Source organism: Penicillium taxi, assembly GCF_028828555.1.
Source record: "Penicillium taxi strain IBT 34144 chromosome Unknown utg000003l_segment0_segment0, whole genome shotgun sequence".
Taxonomy (NCBI): Eukaryota; Fungi; Ascomycota; class Eurotiomycetes; order Eurotiales; family Aspergillaceae; genus Penicillium; species Penicillium taxi.
Window position 1 is genome coordinate 3599511 of NW_026643205.1, and position 16028 is coordinate 3615538.

Consider the following 16028-nt stretch of genomic DNA (forward strand, 5'->3'; position numbering starts at 1 on the left):
GATGTTTATTTACCAGTACAGTATTTAACACTCCGCACTAGACGATTTATGCAAAAGGCCCACTTTTACCCCGGATTAACGCCACACTCAGCCCTGTCACTATCATTAATAATCGATTTTATGGTCAACCCGTATTCTCAGAATGTTAGAACAGCCAAATTAGCCTAATTGAGAAGGTGACGAAGTTGTGAATCATGATTGATGAGCGACAAGCTTTTATGAGGCTCGAATGGAGCCATGGTTGGAATAAGGAGGTGTTCCGATTGGTTGGCTAGAATCGACAGCCCGATCTATTTAGCTAACAGCATCTGATTGGTAATTTTGTGCATATCTCACTGGTCTGAGCTAAGATTCATGATTGGACTGTTCTGGAGGCAAAGCACAGTCCTGCCAGGGCAGCCAAGGCTACTATTGACGATTGGCTACCCCATTCAGAGACGTTCGCGAGGTCATATTTGCTTCTTCTTTTCGTTTTCGCTTACACTCTCCGTTCTTAAGATTCGGCTATGATGTGGCCACTAATTAGATCCTGATTTACTTCTTTGATCTTCCCCTAGTAACGAAAGAGCCCCACTGCTTTTTTCTCACTCTATATACTCCGCACTCTGTGCTTTTGTCCTTCTCCTCATTTTGATGCTTGCATATGGAAAATCTTATCATGAAGCAGGGTCATACTCCTTTAACTACGTCTCCTCCTGATCCAGCCCTTGTGGCTGGGATGCTGCTACAACGAGCGGATGAGCGCGCAACTTGTGGATACATCAATGCAGATATAAGTCTGTCACCAACTAAAACTCTCTTGTGCTGTGATACTGATGTGGCAAAGGCTCCCCGATTACATGCTCCAGAGGCTCGTCATGCGCCTCCGATGAATCCCATCAAGCTCGTGGGTGCTGCAATAGCTTGGAAGGATGTGTGGTTCCGATTACCTGCTATGCGGGAAGTGATGTTAAAAATGGAGGCTGCAACAGCTCTTGTCAGCTCAACACTTCTATCTTGAAATGGTGAGCTTGCTCGGTCCAACCCTGGAAGACACTTATGCAGTGAGCATCCTAAATTTTTGATTTCTGTGCCAGTACAACCGAAGACCTCTACAATGAGTGCGAGACTATCTATTGGCAAGAAGCTACGCTCATGACTGGTTTCCAATGCGTTCCTGAACCGTTCGTTCGAGTGGCCTTTCTTTCATATTCTGGTGAACCTGGCGCAACCTTGACGACTAATTATCCCTCATCCGACACAACCTTGACAGCAACTAGCCCCTCTTCTACTAACTCTTCTCCTACCGATACCTCTCCTACCGATACCTATTCTACCGGGACAAGTACCTCCACACATTGCTCTGGATGTACTTCAACGTCGACATCGTCTTCAGGGGATCATTTGAGTCATGGCGCAATCGCGGGCATCGCTATTGGAAGCCTATTCCTTGTCCTCCTCGCCATCGCTCTAGTATTTAAGAAGCCTCGAAGATGGATTATAAGTACTTTCCACTCTGAGCATTCATCATATTCCGACCCAAATATACCTTTACAAAATACCTCGACAAAGCGTGGCCAACACTTGCTTTATGAGAGTTAAGTAGCACTCGGTGATGCTGAACTATCCTGTTATCTGGATTTCATGCCAAAATATGTCAAATATATGCAACTCGTAACTCTAATCAAAGATTCTTCTTAACTGCCTCAACTGCCCTTGAGCAAGGTTTAATTCAAACCCAACTTTCCTATCCCTAGAACTATTAAGCTCTGATATCAGATCTTTTAATGAGTTCTCTGCAGATTTCCAGTACCCTTTGATGCCTTCTTGCTTCGTCCGGGGGTATCTGCTCATAATAATCACTCTCTGAGCCTCAAGCCAGGCCAGATAAACACGTACTTTCCTCTCTCGGCGAGTGTCACTCCATTCCAGTGCAAGTTGCCGGGCGGTGTTGCACACACGTTTGCCGCTCTCAATATGTCTCAATCTATCAAGGAGGCTTTCCTCCGGTCCGACGCTCAGATCACTGTAGCAGTCCACCAACCCTATATTCGCGTCTATAAGGTCACTGATTTTCGGGGTTTGTGACACTTCTAGCAAGCTTAGGGCCTGTGTAAAAATTGGAATGGCTTGATAGGAGCTGTCATTAAGCACTGAGCTCAGCCGTTTCTCTTCTCCCGCTATTATTAGCCGTCTGACCTGTCCGTCAAAGTTTTCTGTGCCAAGTTGGTTTGGTCGGCTTCTAGCTGTTGCTTGTGGGATGTGATCGAATCGCGGAATACGTATGTTCTCTGGAGAGGAAGCACCTTGGTAATATTAGATAATGCATAGACTAATGTGTAAGTGTGTTTTACTTTCAACTTACTCGGCGAATGGTAGTGATAGTTGATTGTGCCGTGACTGACAGCCACCTGAAGGCCAGTATTTTCACCGTGAATACTTGAATCTGATGGCTGTTGATCAGATCAAAGGCATTCTATTCTCAATAGCGGGTCAAGAGACATTTTCTCGGCTCTTACCATGATTCTGAGAACCATCATTACGGATCTCTCCAAAGCGGCCGGACATCTCGTTGAAAACTTCTTCGTTTGACCACTACAACCTCAAGAGACTTGGCTGCACTCAGTAGTAGATAGCTTGAGTCCACTTGGGAAGTAGATAGTTTTCTGCGTACCAAATCTATGAAATGAGATCCCTGAGGCTGAGGGGGTGATTTATACTCTGTACAGCAACTGCAGTCTCACATCAGGTGACCCGACGCCACAAGTGAGGAGTCACGAGTGCTTACGGCAGACTGGCGGTTAAACGAGCTATGAGCAAAGTGGCTACAAAAGGCGAGTGATTTCCTTCCAGTCACTAATTTCCGCAGGTTCAGCCGAGATGCTGCTGAAATAATCGAAGGCTAAGTAAGTTGACACCAGGAAGCAAATAAACAAGGCAAACGTAATCACCAAATGGATTCAACAAACTTCTAAAGTTGGCCTTTGGCAATATAGCCATATCAGAATCAGGAATACCAGATAATCAATAGCAAATTCGTCCTAGCTGAACCTTCTGTAGACAGACCCCGGAACTCGCAAGAATTTCGCGCCCTAGCTATATCTACCGGACTTTCCTGGCAAACTCCATCACTTTGTTCTAGGTTTCGATCGCATTGCCAAATTGTGCCCTTACTATCCCAGGTTGCAACTATTTATTCCTTTTGTCATATCTCCTAATCCATATCTCCACATATATCTCTATTTTTACCTCATTCCAAGGTTATCATCGAAACGATCGTTCCCTAAACCTGGAAATTAATACGCATTTCTCCATCTGTCAGGTTCTGGCTCATTCCTAAACCTAGTACTCCAGATTCTGTTGAAGTTTGATTCTTATAGCAGCTCCGCCACTGATTGACTGGCCAAAGAGGGCCAATATCCACGGTAGTGGAATCGATGTAACCAACGCCACAAAGGAAAGTCTGGAAGGATACACCATATAAATGCTCTGGAGATACGTCCGCGAAAGGATCTGCGATCATAACCTGTGCATGTTGTTTTGGGAACAACTTCATGACTTCACCTTGAAGAATTTCGAAGACCAACGTCCTCGTACTAGAGAAACTTCGGGTCGGCTTATGTCAAAAAGGAGTCTATGTTTCTCAATATAACGCGAGGTATACGCTACCCAAGGGAATGTGCGTTCCGAGGAGCTGGAAGCCTAACAAGGGATGTCATTGTTGATTTCCTAATGCAGACATATCAGTACCCGCATTCAGCCCAATCAATTCAACACCTCGTTTTCGGCGACCTCACCACAGTGTAAACAAGCTTCCCTAATAAAATAAAAATTGTTCAACATTGCTGTTTAATAGCAGTCACGCACACTCCGAATGCGGCCGAAATCCGAGGAATATTGATAGCATTTGACAATGTGCCTGGCCGATGCGTCCTTCAGGAACATTTTCACTGGCCAATGAATGAGTAGGAAAGCGTCGGCTAATGGCCCATTATAGCAGAGCTGTTTGTTTTCTCTATGTCATACTTTCTCCCATGTCATGGGTATCTTGCGGAAGCATCATTAATCCTTGAGACATGTTTTGTTTGCGGTGCTTAGAAAGGCCAATGCGGTTTGGGGCGATGTTTTCCTCGTGGGTGATTTTTCGATGGAGAATATTAAAAGATTCCAAGTCCTCGATTTTGTCTATATTCTATTTCTGATGCTGTTTGTCTTCCACCATTATTCAGTATAATCTTTTACCAGGATTTAATCTACTATCACTCTGTTATAATACTTTCTAGACATTTCAATCACTGTCTATCAATCATGGGCTTCACATTTAAAAAGCCCAATGATGCTGTCGGCTCTGCAACCCCAGCCATTCTCATCGGTCTATTCGTCGCCTTCGGCGGTGTACTATTTGGGTATACCTTTCGTCCTACTGATCAATGAAACCTTGTCATGCTAACTATCTTATAGATATGATACTGGAACTATTGGCGGCATCATCGCCATGAAACACTGGCGAGAAATGTTTTCCACCGGCTATATAAATCCAAAAGACAATCTTCCCGATGTTACCTCTGCTCAATCATCTATGATCGTTTCCTTACTCTCCGCCGGCACCTTCTTCGGTGCCCTCGGCGCAGCCCCAGTTGCAGACTACTTCGGTCGTCGCATGGGTATGATTCTTGAATGCTTCGTTTTCTGCTTTGGAGTAATTTTGCAAACTATCGCCACATCTATCCCACTATTTGTAGCAGGACGCTTCTTCGCTGGCCTAGGTGTTGGCCTTTTGTCCGCAACCGGTGAGTTCTTTCTCAGACTTGTTCTGGCAGTCATGGGCGGTCATTCTAACCATTCATCTAGTTCCTCTCTACCAATCTGAAACAGCCCCTAAGTGGATTCGTGGTACTATTGTCGGTGCATACCAACTGGCTATTACTATCGGTCTACTTCTGGCCTCTATCGTCAACAATGCAACCAAAGACCGAAATGATACTGGCTGCTACCGTATCCCAGTCGCTATGCAGTTCCTATGGGCAATCATTCTCGTCGCTGGAATGATCCTCCTGCCCGAGACTCCCAGATTCCTCATTAAAAACGATAAGCACGAAGATGCTGCGAAATCTCTCGCTCGCCTCCGTCGTATCGACGTCAATGACTCTGCTATTGTCAAGGAACTGGCTGAGATCCAAGCCAATCACGAATTTGAGCTTCGTCTCGGAAACGCCTCATATCTAGAGATACTGCGTGGCTCTATCGGCAAACGGCTCGCAACAGGCTGTGCCGTTCAAGGCTTGCAGCAACTGGCCGGATGCAACTTTATCTGTACGTGACAATAAGTATATCCAAGACTTCATGTTACTTGCTAACCAGCGCACAGTCTACTATGGCACAACGTTCTTTCAAAACTCCGGTATCCAGAACTCATTCATCATCACTCTCATCACAAACATTATCAACGTCCTCTCCACTTTACCAGGCCTGTATATGGTCGAGAAATGGGGTCGCCGTCCCCTCCTCCTCTTCGGTGCCGTCGGTATGTGCGTGTCTCAACTGATCGTCGCTATCGTCGGCACAGCTGCCGAGTCCGATGTGGCCAACAAGGTCTTGATCGCATTTGTCTGCATCTATATCTTCTTCTTTGCTTGCTCATGGGGTCCCGTCGCATGGGTCGTCACAGGCGAACTATTCCCCCTCAAGGCCCGTGCCAAGTGTCTCTCCATAACCACCGCTACAAACTGGCTGCTGAACTGGGCTATCGCCTACGCTACCCCGTACATGGTGGACAGCGGACCTGGTGATGCAAACTTGCAGTCCAAGGTGTTTTTCATCTGGGGCGGTTTCTGCTTCATTGCTGCTATCTTCGTGTACGCTTGCATCTACGAGACTAAAGGCTTGTCCTTGGAGGAGGTTGATGAGCTATATGCCAAGGTTTCTGCTGCTTGGAAGTCGGCTGGCTTCGTGCCCTCTGTGCACTATACTGATGTTCGCGATGTTGCACAATCTAACTCTGGTAGTCTTTCACACTTCGAAACCGAGGCCAATGAGAAGCGGAGTGGCAATGATACGAGTCACTTTGAGACTGTCAACTTCAAGAATGAGGCTTGAAGGGGTTAATGGTCTTTTAATGTCTTGTCGTGCATTTTTTGTGTCATCTGTTTATTGTTTCGGTATCAATTGCATAGGATTGCGGGAATAATTTGATTTTGGCGTTACTCTAGCTTACTATCTTATACGGCATCGTTTCAATCATGTCCAATTCTTTTAACCTTGAAGTCTTTCATAGTATAATGTACTACTCACAACGTCCACGGGTAGATCCTAATGGACCCCACATGCTCTTGAAACCGCCTATTTACATCATAAGAGCCGAGCCTCGCACGTCATATTCCCCAACGATTTTGGGTGGATACTCACGAACTCCGTAGGTACTTAGGATTCTAGCTTGAATGGCTAGGTAGATATATAGGTATTAGGTAGTTGTATTCATCTCTTGCTAGACAGACTGTCAGAAGCATCAAATCAGATGACTATTCTGCGTTGATGAGTTTATATCAACCCGTAGAAATCATCGGTCATTTTCATAAAGTACCAATTTATGTTAGTATGTGCGGATTACTTCGTCGTAACCTGCGGGGATCTCTGTAACTATGACCAGGCTAATTACATAAGTGCCTATTACTTCAAGAAAGACACTGGTTTGTGCCACAGCACTCAAGAACATCTGTCTGAATGATGGCCTGACATTTATGGAGTAAGACTGACAAAAGTCCATGGCTAACAGGAGAACTGCGAGTCAGCGGTGGTACTTTATTAGATAATAGGTGCAGGGGTAGAAATTTCAGAATTTTCCGTGTCCTACTGAGACTACTCAAATTAGGGTTAGCAGTTAGCAGTGCAATTCCAAGATTTGGCCCTTCTGCGGTCTATCTGTGGCTTGGCAGCCTAAGTACTTGGATTCTTCGTATCCGTACCCCAGCCAAGTGTATCAACCGTGGGGAGATCCGAGCTTTCTGGGGTTCTAGGATTACGTCAGAGCAATCGACCGAGGACTCAATGCCCTTGTTCAGTTCTCATCGCCACCTCTCACGGGATCATTTTCCCAAGTCAGGACAAGAGGGACCATCGTTTAAGAAGACAGGGGTCCCACGGGGCAACAAAGTGGAAAATTATGGCATCGATAAGAGGACGTTCATTTGCTGTATCTCAGTTGTGGTGGAGCATACGGTGGACCATAAGGAGGAACATATGGAGTTAGGGCTCAGCCTATCTCAGCTACCTCGTGGAGCCTTAATGTGGATAAGAATTCCGCTTTAGGTATAGTGGCAAATGAAATAAATTAGTATCTCTGAGGTTACACTTGATCCTCCAGGTAAAAAATTCAAATATTGCCTTTTACTATTCAATCCTATTGTTAACCAGCAGATCTCATTCACGGTCCATTCATGCCACGGGATATTTATATGTAATATTATGTGTAACGGCGGATTATACCTGTGCGGGGCAATGGAGCAAAGACACGGCCCCACGAACCCCGGAAATACAGTAAATCCGGATGTATGACCTCTTTCCTCATTCGTCATCTCAAGTCAATTTGGGTCCCTTTTCCGTCCTTCACGCAAGAACTTCGAGTCTAAACCCACTGGAAGGAACATAATTTAACCAATTGAATATCGAGTTACAACCCAGAAAACCTGGCGGTGATACTCGCTTATCAACATCGGCAATATGCTGTCCCGCGCAAAACACGCTATTCCCGCCAAGTAGACGCCAGTGCCGTCATGGTTAAAGTGGGCTACCGTGGTACTTGCGTTAAAGCGTCGTTCAGAGGTATTTTTCTCTTTTCTTTTCTTTTCCTCTATCTCTGGCCAACCCGCACATTTGGTTTTTTCTCGCCTTTCCTCATCTGCAAACTTTTTCATAGTCTGCTTCTCTTTCATACGCTTTTTTTTCTACTTCAGGTTCCACTTCCCTTATCTCTCTTCATTTGGCAATCAAATCCATTGGAGATCCCAGATCAGATATCACATATCAGATATCAAAACCATACTCCATTCACAGCTCAGCTCTAGATCTCAATACCTCCCTTGCGATATCAACAGCTTCCCTCCCATCCCAATTCAGCTCTTGCCGCAACGCAGCAACATCATTGACCCTTGCGACAACTTGCTCCGCTCCAAGTAGAATCCTACTCAACCCATGCAACAGACTACTCGATCCACCTGAACTTCCCTTGCGCCAGTTCTCCCTTAGGTTTTCGCTCGCGACTTGCCCTTTCCCAATCGTATCAGATCACTTTCCATCCAATTGGAATGATCCAAAATGTCCATCTTTAACAAAGATAAAGAAGATGCCACAGTCTCGCCCGTCAGGGTTCAGACCCCTCAGGATTTACAAGAGGGTTTGATGGCCGATAATGCTGACAACCTCCAACGCCACCTTGGTAACCGCCAGATCCAACTTATGGCCATTGGTGGTTCAATTGGAACTGCCTTGTTCGTGAGTATTGGAACTGGTTTGTATCATGGAGGTCCTGGTGGCTTGTTCCTTGCCTTCTCGATCCAATGTATTTTCTTGGCCATGGTAAATAACTGCCTTGCTGAAATGACTACCGCCTTCCCCGTCAGTGGAGGTTTTATTCGTTTGGCTGGTAAATGGGTAGACGATGCACTGGGTTTTATGGTTGGCTGGAATTTCTTGTCCGTCTTTGTCCCAATTTTGTTGACCTTTCTTGACTGACGCATTATTTAGTTTCTACGAGGCTCTTTTGATTCCTTTCGAAATCTCGGCTTTTACACTTGTTGTTTCCTTCTGGAGCGATAAAGTCACTGAAACTGGTCCAATCGCCGGTATCACTGCTGCACTCATTATCTGCTATGGGTAAGTGAGAAAGACTAAAACTGCCCGATTCGCATACTAAACAATTCCAGTTTCCTCAACATCTTGGCCGTGAAGGCATATGGTGAAGCTGAATTTTGGCTGTCTGGCGGTAAAGTCGTTCTTATCTTCTCCCTGTTCTTCTTCACTTTCATCACAATGGTGGGAGGTAACCCTCAACACGACGCCTTCGGCTTCCGCTACTGGAACAACCCAGGCTCTTTCATGGAATATCTTGATACTGGCAGTCTCGGTCGATTTGAGGGATTCCTCGGCTCGCTCTGGTCGGCTTGTTTTGCCGTTGTCGGTCCTGAGTATATTTCAATGGTCGCTGCCGAGGCTAAGCGTCCCCGCATCTACATCAAAAATGCCTTCAAGACTGTCTACATCCGGTTTGGTATCTTCTTCATGGGTGGTGCCCTGGCTGTTGGTATCATCTGCTCTTGCCGTGATCCAGCTTTGACCGCCGTTGTTGAGGGCACAAGTTCTAGCGCTGGAGCGGGTTCGTCACCATATGTCATTGGCATGAAGAACATGGGCATCACCATTTTCCCGCACATTGTTAACGCGTAAGTTGAAATCGAAAAAGCAATACTTACAATGCTAACCTCGTTCCTTAGCCTGTTGTTGACTTCTATCTTCTCGGCCGGTAACACCTACACCTACTGTGCTATTCGTACTCTGTACAGTTTGGCACTAGAGGGCCGAGCTCCTCGCGTCTTGACCAAGACGACTCGCAACGGTGTTCCGATCTACTGCTTCTGCGTCGTGATGATCTTTCCCATCCTATCCTTCCTGCAGGTTTCGAACAGCTCTTCCATCGTCATCACTTGGTTCGCCAACCTTGTCACAGCAGGCGGTAGGAACACCTAATCAGCTAAAAGAAAGAAAGAAGATTGCTAATCTATAAATCAGGCCTGATCAACTACATCGTGATCACAATCACCTACATCGCCTTCCACCGTGCCTGCAAAGCCCAAGGCCTAGACAGACGCTCCCTTTCCTACTTCGGCTGGTTCCAGCCTTACTGTGCCTATATCGCCCTGGTCTGGATGTTTATTGTAACATGTGTCTACGGCTACCCATCTTATAAGCCCTGGTCCACATCAACCTTCTTCTCAGACTACACAATGCAGCTCTTCATTCCGCTCCTCTACCCAATCTGGAAGATCATCAAGAAGACTTCTATCGTCAAATCCACTGAAGTGGATCTTGAATGGGAACGTCCTTTGATCGATGCGTACGAGGCTAGCTTCACTGATGAGCCTGTTGGTTTCTGGAGGGAATTGGGCCAGATGGTTGGTTATCGCCGTATCAAGGGCGGCAATGATAAGCGGGCTCCTCCTACGCATACCGCTGGGTCTGTCGGTAGTGCAAAGGATTCTCCTGCTTGATTTTTTTTCGATTGGGGTTTGTCGGTCATGACCGTGAATGGGGTTAATCGCTCCATTTCCATTTACTATATCAGCTTTTATTATATGAATATTGTGGGTTTTCGCTAGATATGCTTTACTTGGACACAGGTTCAAGATGGCTTCCTTTGTACATATACAATTTCTTGTATCATTTCGGTATAATTTATAAACGCCCATCACTAGGATGGACTACTGCCCACCTGGATACCCTTTCAATATACATAAAAAGTAATTTGGCATTGTTCAATCATCACGTATATACAATTTCGTTACATATGTACAGTCGCAGCTCCAGCGCTGGACTAATCGACATCCAGTTCCAACAAATGTGGATCTAAACCCATCGGAACCCGGCAAACCCGCCGCGCCTCATCAGGCATAGTCGACCAGAGAACCATTCGTACTTCCTTGCCGACCTGCTCAATAGCATCCAAAGCCCAGATAACATCAAGATGTTCATAGCCCTCAATAATCTTAGAATGAACCAATCGAACATGCGGTTCGCATCCGTCCTGAAAACGACGGAGTAGGCGGCCCCCGTCTACCAGGGCATCGGACCCACCGACCCACATAGCGAAGGGTGGCGTCCGGGGACCGAACCAAGCGTCATCCTTGCGCGAGATCAGTGGCTCACGCGAGCTATTTCCGCTTTCCATGTCGCTCTCGCTGGAACTGCCATTGCTATCTTCGAACTCATCGCGAGGGGATAAGATACAGTGGTGTTTGGAGAAGCTTTCGTTTCCTAGCCACCATCGCATGCACTCGGCACTAACGTAGATAGGCGCAAATTGGAACATCCTATTACGGAGATCGCGGTCCCAACGCGCGTCGGACCAGCCGAACAGAAAGGCGAATACCATGTATGCTAGATTGCCGTATAACCTTGGATTGAACAGGCGGCGGACTGTGATCATGAATGGGATGAATGCGTGGATCCCAAAAACAAGCCGGAAGACAATCGGGGACAGGTTTTGCATAAACCGGAAGTAAGGTTTGCTAACTAGCGGTCCGGCATACGCAGCTGGCGCTAGGGCGCAAAAGACCGATATCCGCTCTCCTAGTTCTGGGCGATGCTCTTTCGCTAGTGCCACGAATGTTTCGGTTGTTCCCTGAGAGTGGCAGACTAGACCTAGCTTTTTGAACCCTGTCTCATAGAGGACGCGTGAGGTGAGCGCTGTCAGGTCTAGGGTGCCTAGATGCCTAATATCCCATGCCCACATGCGCGGGTCGGATGCAGATAAGGTTGTGTGCTCTGGATGTTCACCGCAACGGTTATTGCCCAGCCAGACATCGTACCCTGATTTGCAGAGGTAGAAAGCAAGGCTGTCGTCGTCATTCGTACAGTAAGCACCAGCACTCTGCATGAGTCCATGGATAAGGAGAACGGGGTATCGACGATTGGTCGCAAATTTGGTCAAGCCCGGCTTCGCCGTTTCACTAAAAACCGAAGGGCCGCGTTCACGTCTCTCGTCCTCGGACAGGGTCGTATACTCACCGGGATCGAAGACATGCCACAACGTGATGATGAATCCGTCCTCGGTCTGCACGCGAAATGTCTCTACATCAAGACCAACCCGTCTAGCGTAATATCCTACATCCGAGACGATGGGGTCCTTCCCACCTTCCCGTGGCACATACTCATCCGGGACTTGTTCCTCGTCAACCAGTGACATTTGTTGCCGGATATGCCATTGACGATCAGCTTCCAGCCTCGTCTGTCTGCGGATCTTTTGTTCTTCGTGTAAATACCCATCCGATTCTGTATCGAAGCCCGTTAATTTTGAAATTGCCTTTGTGACTGCTGTACCCGCTGTACAAGCCAATGCGCCAATGAAGAGGACAGACAAAAAGCCGACGGAGAGCGAGGAGGATATTGCTCTGATGACATAGTAACCGACATTTCTAGCGATATTCGGAGTGGGGTAGGAAGGTAAGGGTGGAAATAATGGATGTTCGTATGGATTGACAGGACTAGAGACACCCGATAGCTTGTCCTTTTCGACTGCAGATATCCGATCCTTTGACATTCCAGATAAGAGGGAAGATGTTTGGCTAGCAGTGTACTCAGGTGGCGCGGAGTGAATATGACGATCAGGAGATTTGTTGGTGTCGTCGTTTGCGACAACAGATGTGTTTAGACTCTCCATAGGGACGATGACCGACATGGTCGTGAATTTATGAAGCCTTCATCGAGAGCCTTGGTATTCCGAGATTTAGATAAAGAGATACTTATAAGGGAGTGCACGTGAAGAAGATAGTATCACGCGCGCATGTGAAGAGCGGGTGTCAGCCTCAATGCCCAAGGTACCGTCACGTGATATAGCGGGATGTCAACATTCATTGATTAGTGCATGACAGTATGCAGTTGTCCAATTTCCCACTTGCCAAAGCCATCATAAAGTTGATAGGATATTTGATTCTGAGGTAGGGAATATTGCATCAATACTTGCAATTTACTCGAGAGCGAGACGGTACAAGAATAGTACATTTACCCGTCTTCGAAAGAATTAAGTTTTTGTTCTAAAAAAACAAAAAGATAAATGAATTCCACTTGTGATGGCGAATGCTTGGTCGAGTTAATCAGATTCAATATTTAAATAAGTCCAGCACAAATTTGGTCTCTAGTCGTACCTCAGATCTGGGCCGTCGAATTGTGTCTCGAAATTGGCAAATGAGAGTAGAGACATGCCAGCAACATTGCCCGCCTCAGCATATACTACCACATATGCCTCTGACAAGTTCCATAGAATAATTAGATACCATAAGCTCAAAATACATTCAGTAGCGCAGTCGCAATCTTTGGTGCGAGGGGAATATGTGAGATATATGGGATAGAACTCGAAGATGACCATGATCTTAAGGACTACAGCACGAAACGACGGGTCTTGTCCATGTTTCAATCGACGCGTGGATGAATCTAGAGAATTAAAACCTTGGAAGTCTGAAGATAGTGAAGAACGAAGAAGAAAGAGTGTCGGGGTTATCAAGACTACTATATCGATATGGAAGTTGATAGGAAGACCAACAATGTAGTGAGAGTGAGAGTGAGGCTACTGCCACGACCTGGCAGCTGGCTCGTCTAAGCTAGCCCACAATCATATTTCTGAAATCTAAGAGCATCTCCAAAATCTCCAATTTGAACGACCTCTCCATATATGACCAATATCGCATATTCATATCAGAGGGCGATGGGTATTTTGATACCGGATAGATGGATAGTAGTGAAAAACAGACTGAGAAGTAATAATAAGAATCCCAATTGGAGTAAACAAGCAGTCACGACGAGACCCTCCAGTCCAATGACAACTTGAGAACTGTCCGACTTCTCTTCATTCTTAGTACCTGTTCGTTCGTTGATCTCTGGCACATATTTAAAGTTGAAACTGCTTGGCTTGCCCAAACCGTCTTTGCTCTCGATGAGATAGTTCCAAACGACTCGTTTCGTTGTCTCAAGCTAGTGTTAGCTCAATTGAATACAATTCCAATCAGTTCTATGGCACATACCTCAATCCACCAAAGATCTACCGAGGGAATAGACCGTGTGAAATAGTTGAGTGATTTGAAAGTCCAACACTGGCCCAGAATAAGCAATCGATAGTATAGACTGGGCTGATTCAAGCCGATCGCATCGCTGAGTTCGTCACCATTGAGGACTCGACCTCCCGCCTCCCACCATTCACGGGATGCATAAATTGGAGACACATTATCTAGTGCTTTCAAAATATTTTGGACGAGGATCTTAGAGTTGTCAGAAGGTTTCAAAGCGTTCAACATCACCGACTCCATTGTCGCTTTTGCTTTAGTTGCAGATTCCATGTAGAAGACAGGAGCACCAATGACATGGCCTATCCAGCGCCACAGCGCAACATAGTCATCAATCTCATGTCCACGAGGGTGTACCCCCTGGCTTGGTAAAGCCATGAACAGAAGATCTGTGGAGAAAGCGCAAATAGATTGAATGGCGTCAAGATCATTGATTGGTATTCCGCCTTTTTCTTCATTGTAATAACCCGGCCGCAGACCGGCTAATTTGAGAATTCGATTACGCACAGTCGCATGTAGAAAGCGTACACGCACTGTGGAGATAAACCCATCTCCACCGGGCTTGATGTTGTTGACTGACTGGGTCACTTGTAGCAGAAGTTGAAATGTCTCGAAAAATCGATGTCGTGCCACTTTGACGGAATGACCGCCTGTGCGAACCAATGTCTCTGCAGGTCGACTCGATGCACCCTAAGAAATAGTTAGGCCTGGCAGCTTTTGCCTACAGGATGCTCTTTATAGATAGACTCACAACTGATCCAACAAGGCCATGGAGAGCAAATCCCAATAACGCTGGTCCAGCGTATCTGTATAGCACATCCTGGCCCCGCTGGAGTTGTTTCCAGTCAACCCAGTCTGGAATTATGGTGATTTGATCCCATAACTCTTTCAGAGTTTCATCTTTGTCCTTGTTGTCTCGCAGAAGAACATACAAGTCCCGGTCTGTGGACTCCGCTTTGTTGAACGAGTTTTTGCCCCAACCCACGCCTGCTCCTGTTGGTGGTGGTGGTGATATCTGATCGATTATTTCCAGCGCTTTACTGGCCAGTGTATCATATGTGTACTGGTAAGGTATCAATTCGTCTTCCGGGATATGGTCCTTCGTCCATTCGAAAGTGTAACCAAAACAAGTCCTGATATCTACCATCGCTGTTTTCTTTTGTCTAATTTGAAGCTAAAATTAAAGCGGCCAAGACCAGTTATTCTACAGGCTCAATATTACTTTGATACCTGTGTGCGGCAATATTCCAGTAAAGAACTGGCAAATAATTGCAGTCGTAGAGGAAGTGGTAGGAGCTGTAATCTTGGTGGTTACCTCTTATCAACCTCACCCGCCTGGGCATTTACCTGTTTAAATTCCACCAGAGAGATCATTTTCTCCGTGTAAAGCAGCATACCAAACCATTGCAGCTGAATTAACTGCAAGAGCGCCCCTTACGTCGTTGGGTAGCATCTGGGACCAATTCTGCACAATAATAGCGGTGTAGGCGAGAAGAATTCTCAGATAAAGAGACCCCGGGAAACCACCATAGTATCATTCATGCAGGCTCTTAGACTTGCTGGTCTATCAATTAATATTATGCAACTCTGCAGTCAAATTACCCTATTCACACTGTTCTCATGGTTACTTAGGTTGTCTCTGGAACCTTCGACGTTTTTGATATTCGGAAGAAATCAAACCCTCCTTCGCCGGTGTGAATTTTCCAGTCGTGGTTTTCCAAACTGAGGAATACCAAACGCTAACAGGATTATCCCAATCGGTATATGTCGATCTCATACTGAATTCCAATATTGCTTTTTCCGTATCTACCGGAATGCATCCAGGCTCGTCCTGTCTAGGTAGCTTAATATCTGCAACCTTGGAAGGACTACATAATTATGCATGATACACAACCAATCCATGGATATTCCCAAATAATAGCCAGATAACTATGTACATCAGCATCATTCACAGAAGAAAGTGTACCAACCTGGGTATGTAAAGATGTGCTGAGGAAGGGGTTTAAATCATCTGCCCGGGTGAACAACCACTCATATCCTCTGGATTGGATGGATAGGTTTAACTGTTTCGTCTGACCATCCCAATGATGTCGCGTATTATGCATTCAGTATTGTATCATTATGCAACCATGGATGTAAGCCTCCAATACAGCCTGATATTCATACTTTGACCACTCTTTTACAGCCAACTATCTCACGCTCTCACTTTTCATCTCACCTTTGTGC

At 46.0% G+C, this 16028-nt stretch overlaps 6 protein-coding genes across 6 annotated transcripts; 3 read left to right on the top strand and 3 right to left on the bottom strand.

Moving 5' to 3' along the window:
- Positions 1-658: 658 nt before the first annotated feature.
- N7495_004770 (uncharacterized protein) lies at positions 659-2067 on the top strand (the record flags this gene model as incomplete). The annotated part of the gene is made up of 3 exons (XM_057207421.1): positions 659-948; positions 1077-1358; positions 1896-2067. The coding sequence occupies 3 exons, from the start codon at positions 659-661 to the stop codon at positions 2065-2067; spliced, it is 744 nt and encodes a 247-aa protein (XP_057065101.1).
- Positions 2068-2165: 98 nt separating this feature from the next.
- Positions 2166-2547, bottom strand: N7495_004771 (uncharacterized protein; the record flags this gene model as incomplete). Its single annotated transcript, XM_057207422.1, has 3 exons — positions 2166-2311; positions 2345-2425; positions 2499-2547. The coding sequence occupies 3 exons, from the start codon at positions 2545-2547 to the stop codon at positions 2166-2168; spliced, it is 276 nt and encodes a 91-aa protein (XP_057065102.1).
- A 1740-nt stretch (positions 2548-4287) lies between these two features.
- Positions 4288-6075, top strand: N7495_004772 (sugar porter family MFS transporter; the record flags this gene model as incomplete). The annotated part of the gene is made up of 4 exons (XM_057207423.1): positions 4288-4385; positions 4441-4769; positions 4831-5292; positions 5348-6075. The coding sequence occupies 4 exons, from the start codon at positions 4288-4290 to the stop codon at positions 6073-6075; spliced, it is 1617 nt and encodes a 538-aa protein (XP_057065103.1).
- A 2214-nt stretch (positions 6076-8289) lies between these two features.
- N7495_004773 (General amino acid permease AGP2) lies at positions 8290-10238 on the top strand (the record flags this gene model as incomplete). Its single annotated transcript, XM_057207424.1, has 5 exons — positions 8290-8666; positions 8719-8847; positions 8898-9413; positions 9465-9703; positions 9760-10238. The coding sequence occupies 5 exons, from the start codon at positions 8290-8292 to the stop codon at positions 10236-10238; spliced, it is 1740 nt and encodes a 579-aa protein (XP_057065104.1).
- A 323-nt stretch (positions 10239-10561) lies between these two features.
- On the bottom strand, positions 10562-12424 carry N7495_004774 (putative ab-hydrolase associated lipase; the record flags this gene model as incomplete). The annotated part of the gene is made up of 1 exon (XM_057207425.1): positions 10562-12424. The coding sequence occupies one exon, from the start codon at positions 12422-12424 to the stop codon at positions 10562-10564; it is 1863 nt and encodes a 620-aa protein (XP_057065105.1).
- Positions 12425-13437: 1013 nt separating this feature from the next.
- N7495_004775 (oxygenase MpaB family protein) lies at positions 13438-14949 on the bottom strand (the record flags this gene model as incomplete). The annotated part of the gene is made up of 3 exons (XM_057207426.1): positions 13438-13713; positions 13764-14492; positions 14554-14949. 3 exons carry the CDS (start codon positions 14947-14949, stop codon positions 13438-13440), a joined length of 1401 nt encoding a protein of 466 aa, XP_057065106.1.
- Positions 14950-16028: the final 1079 nt, after the last annotated feature.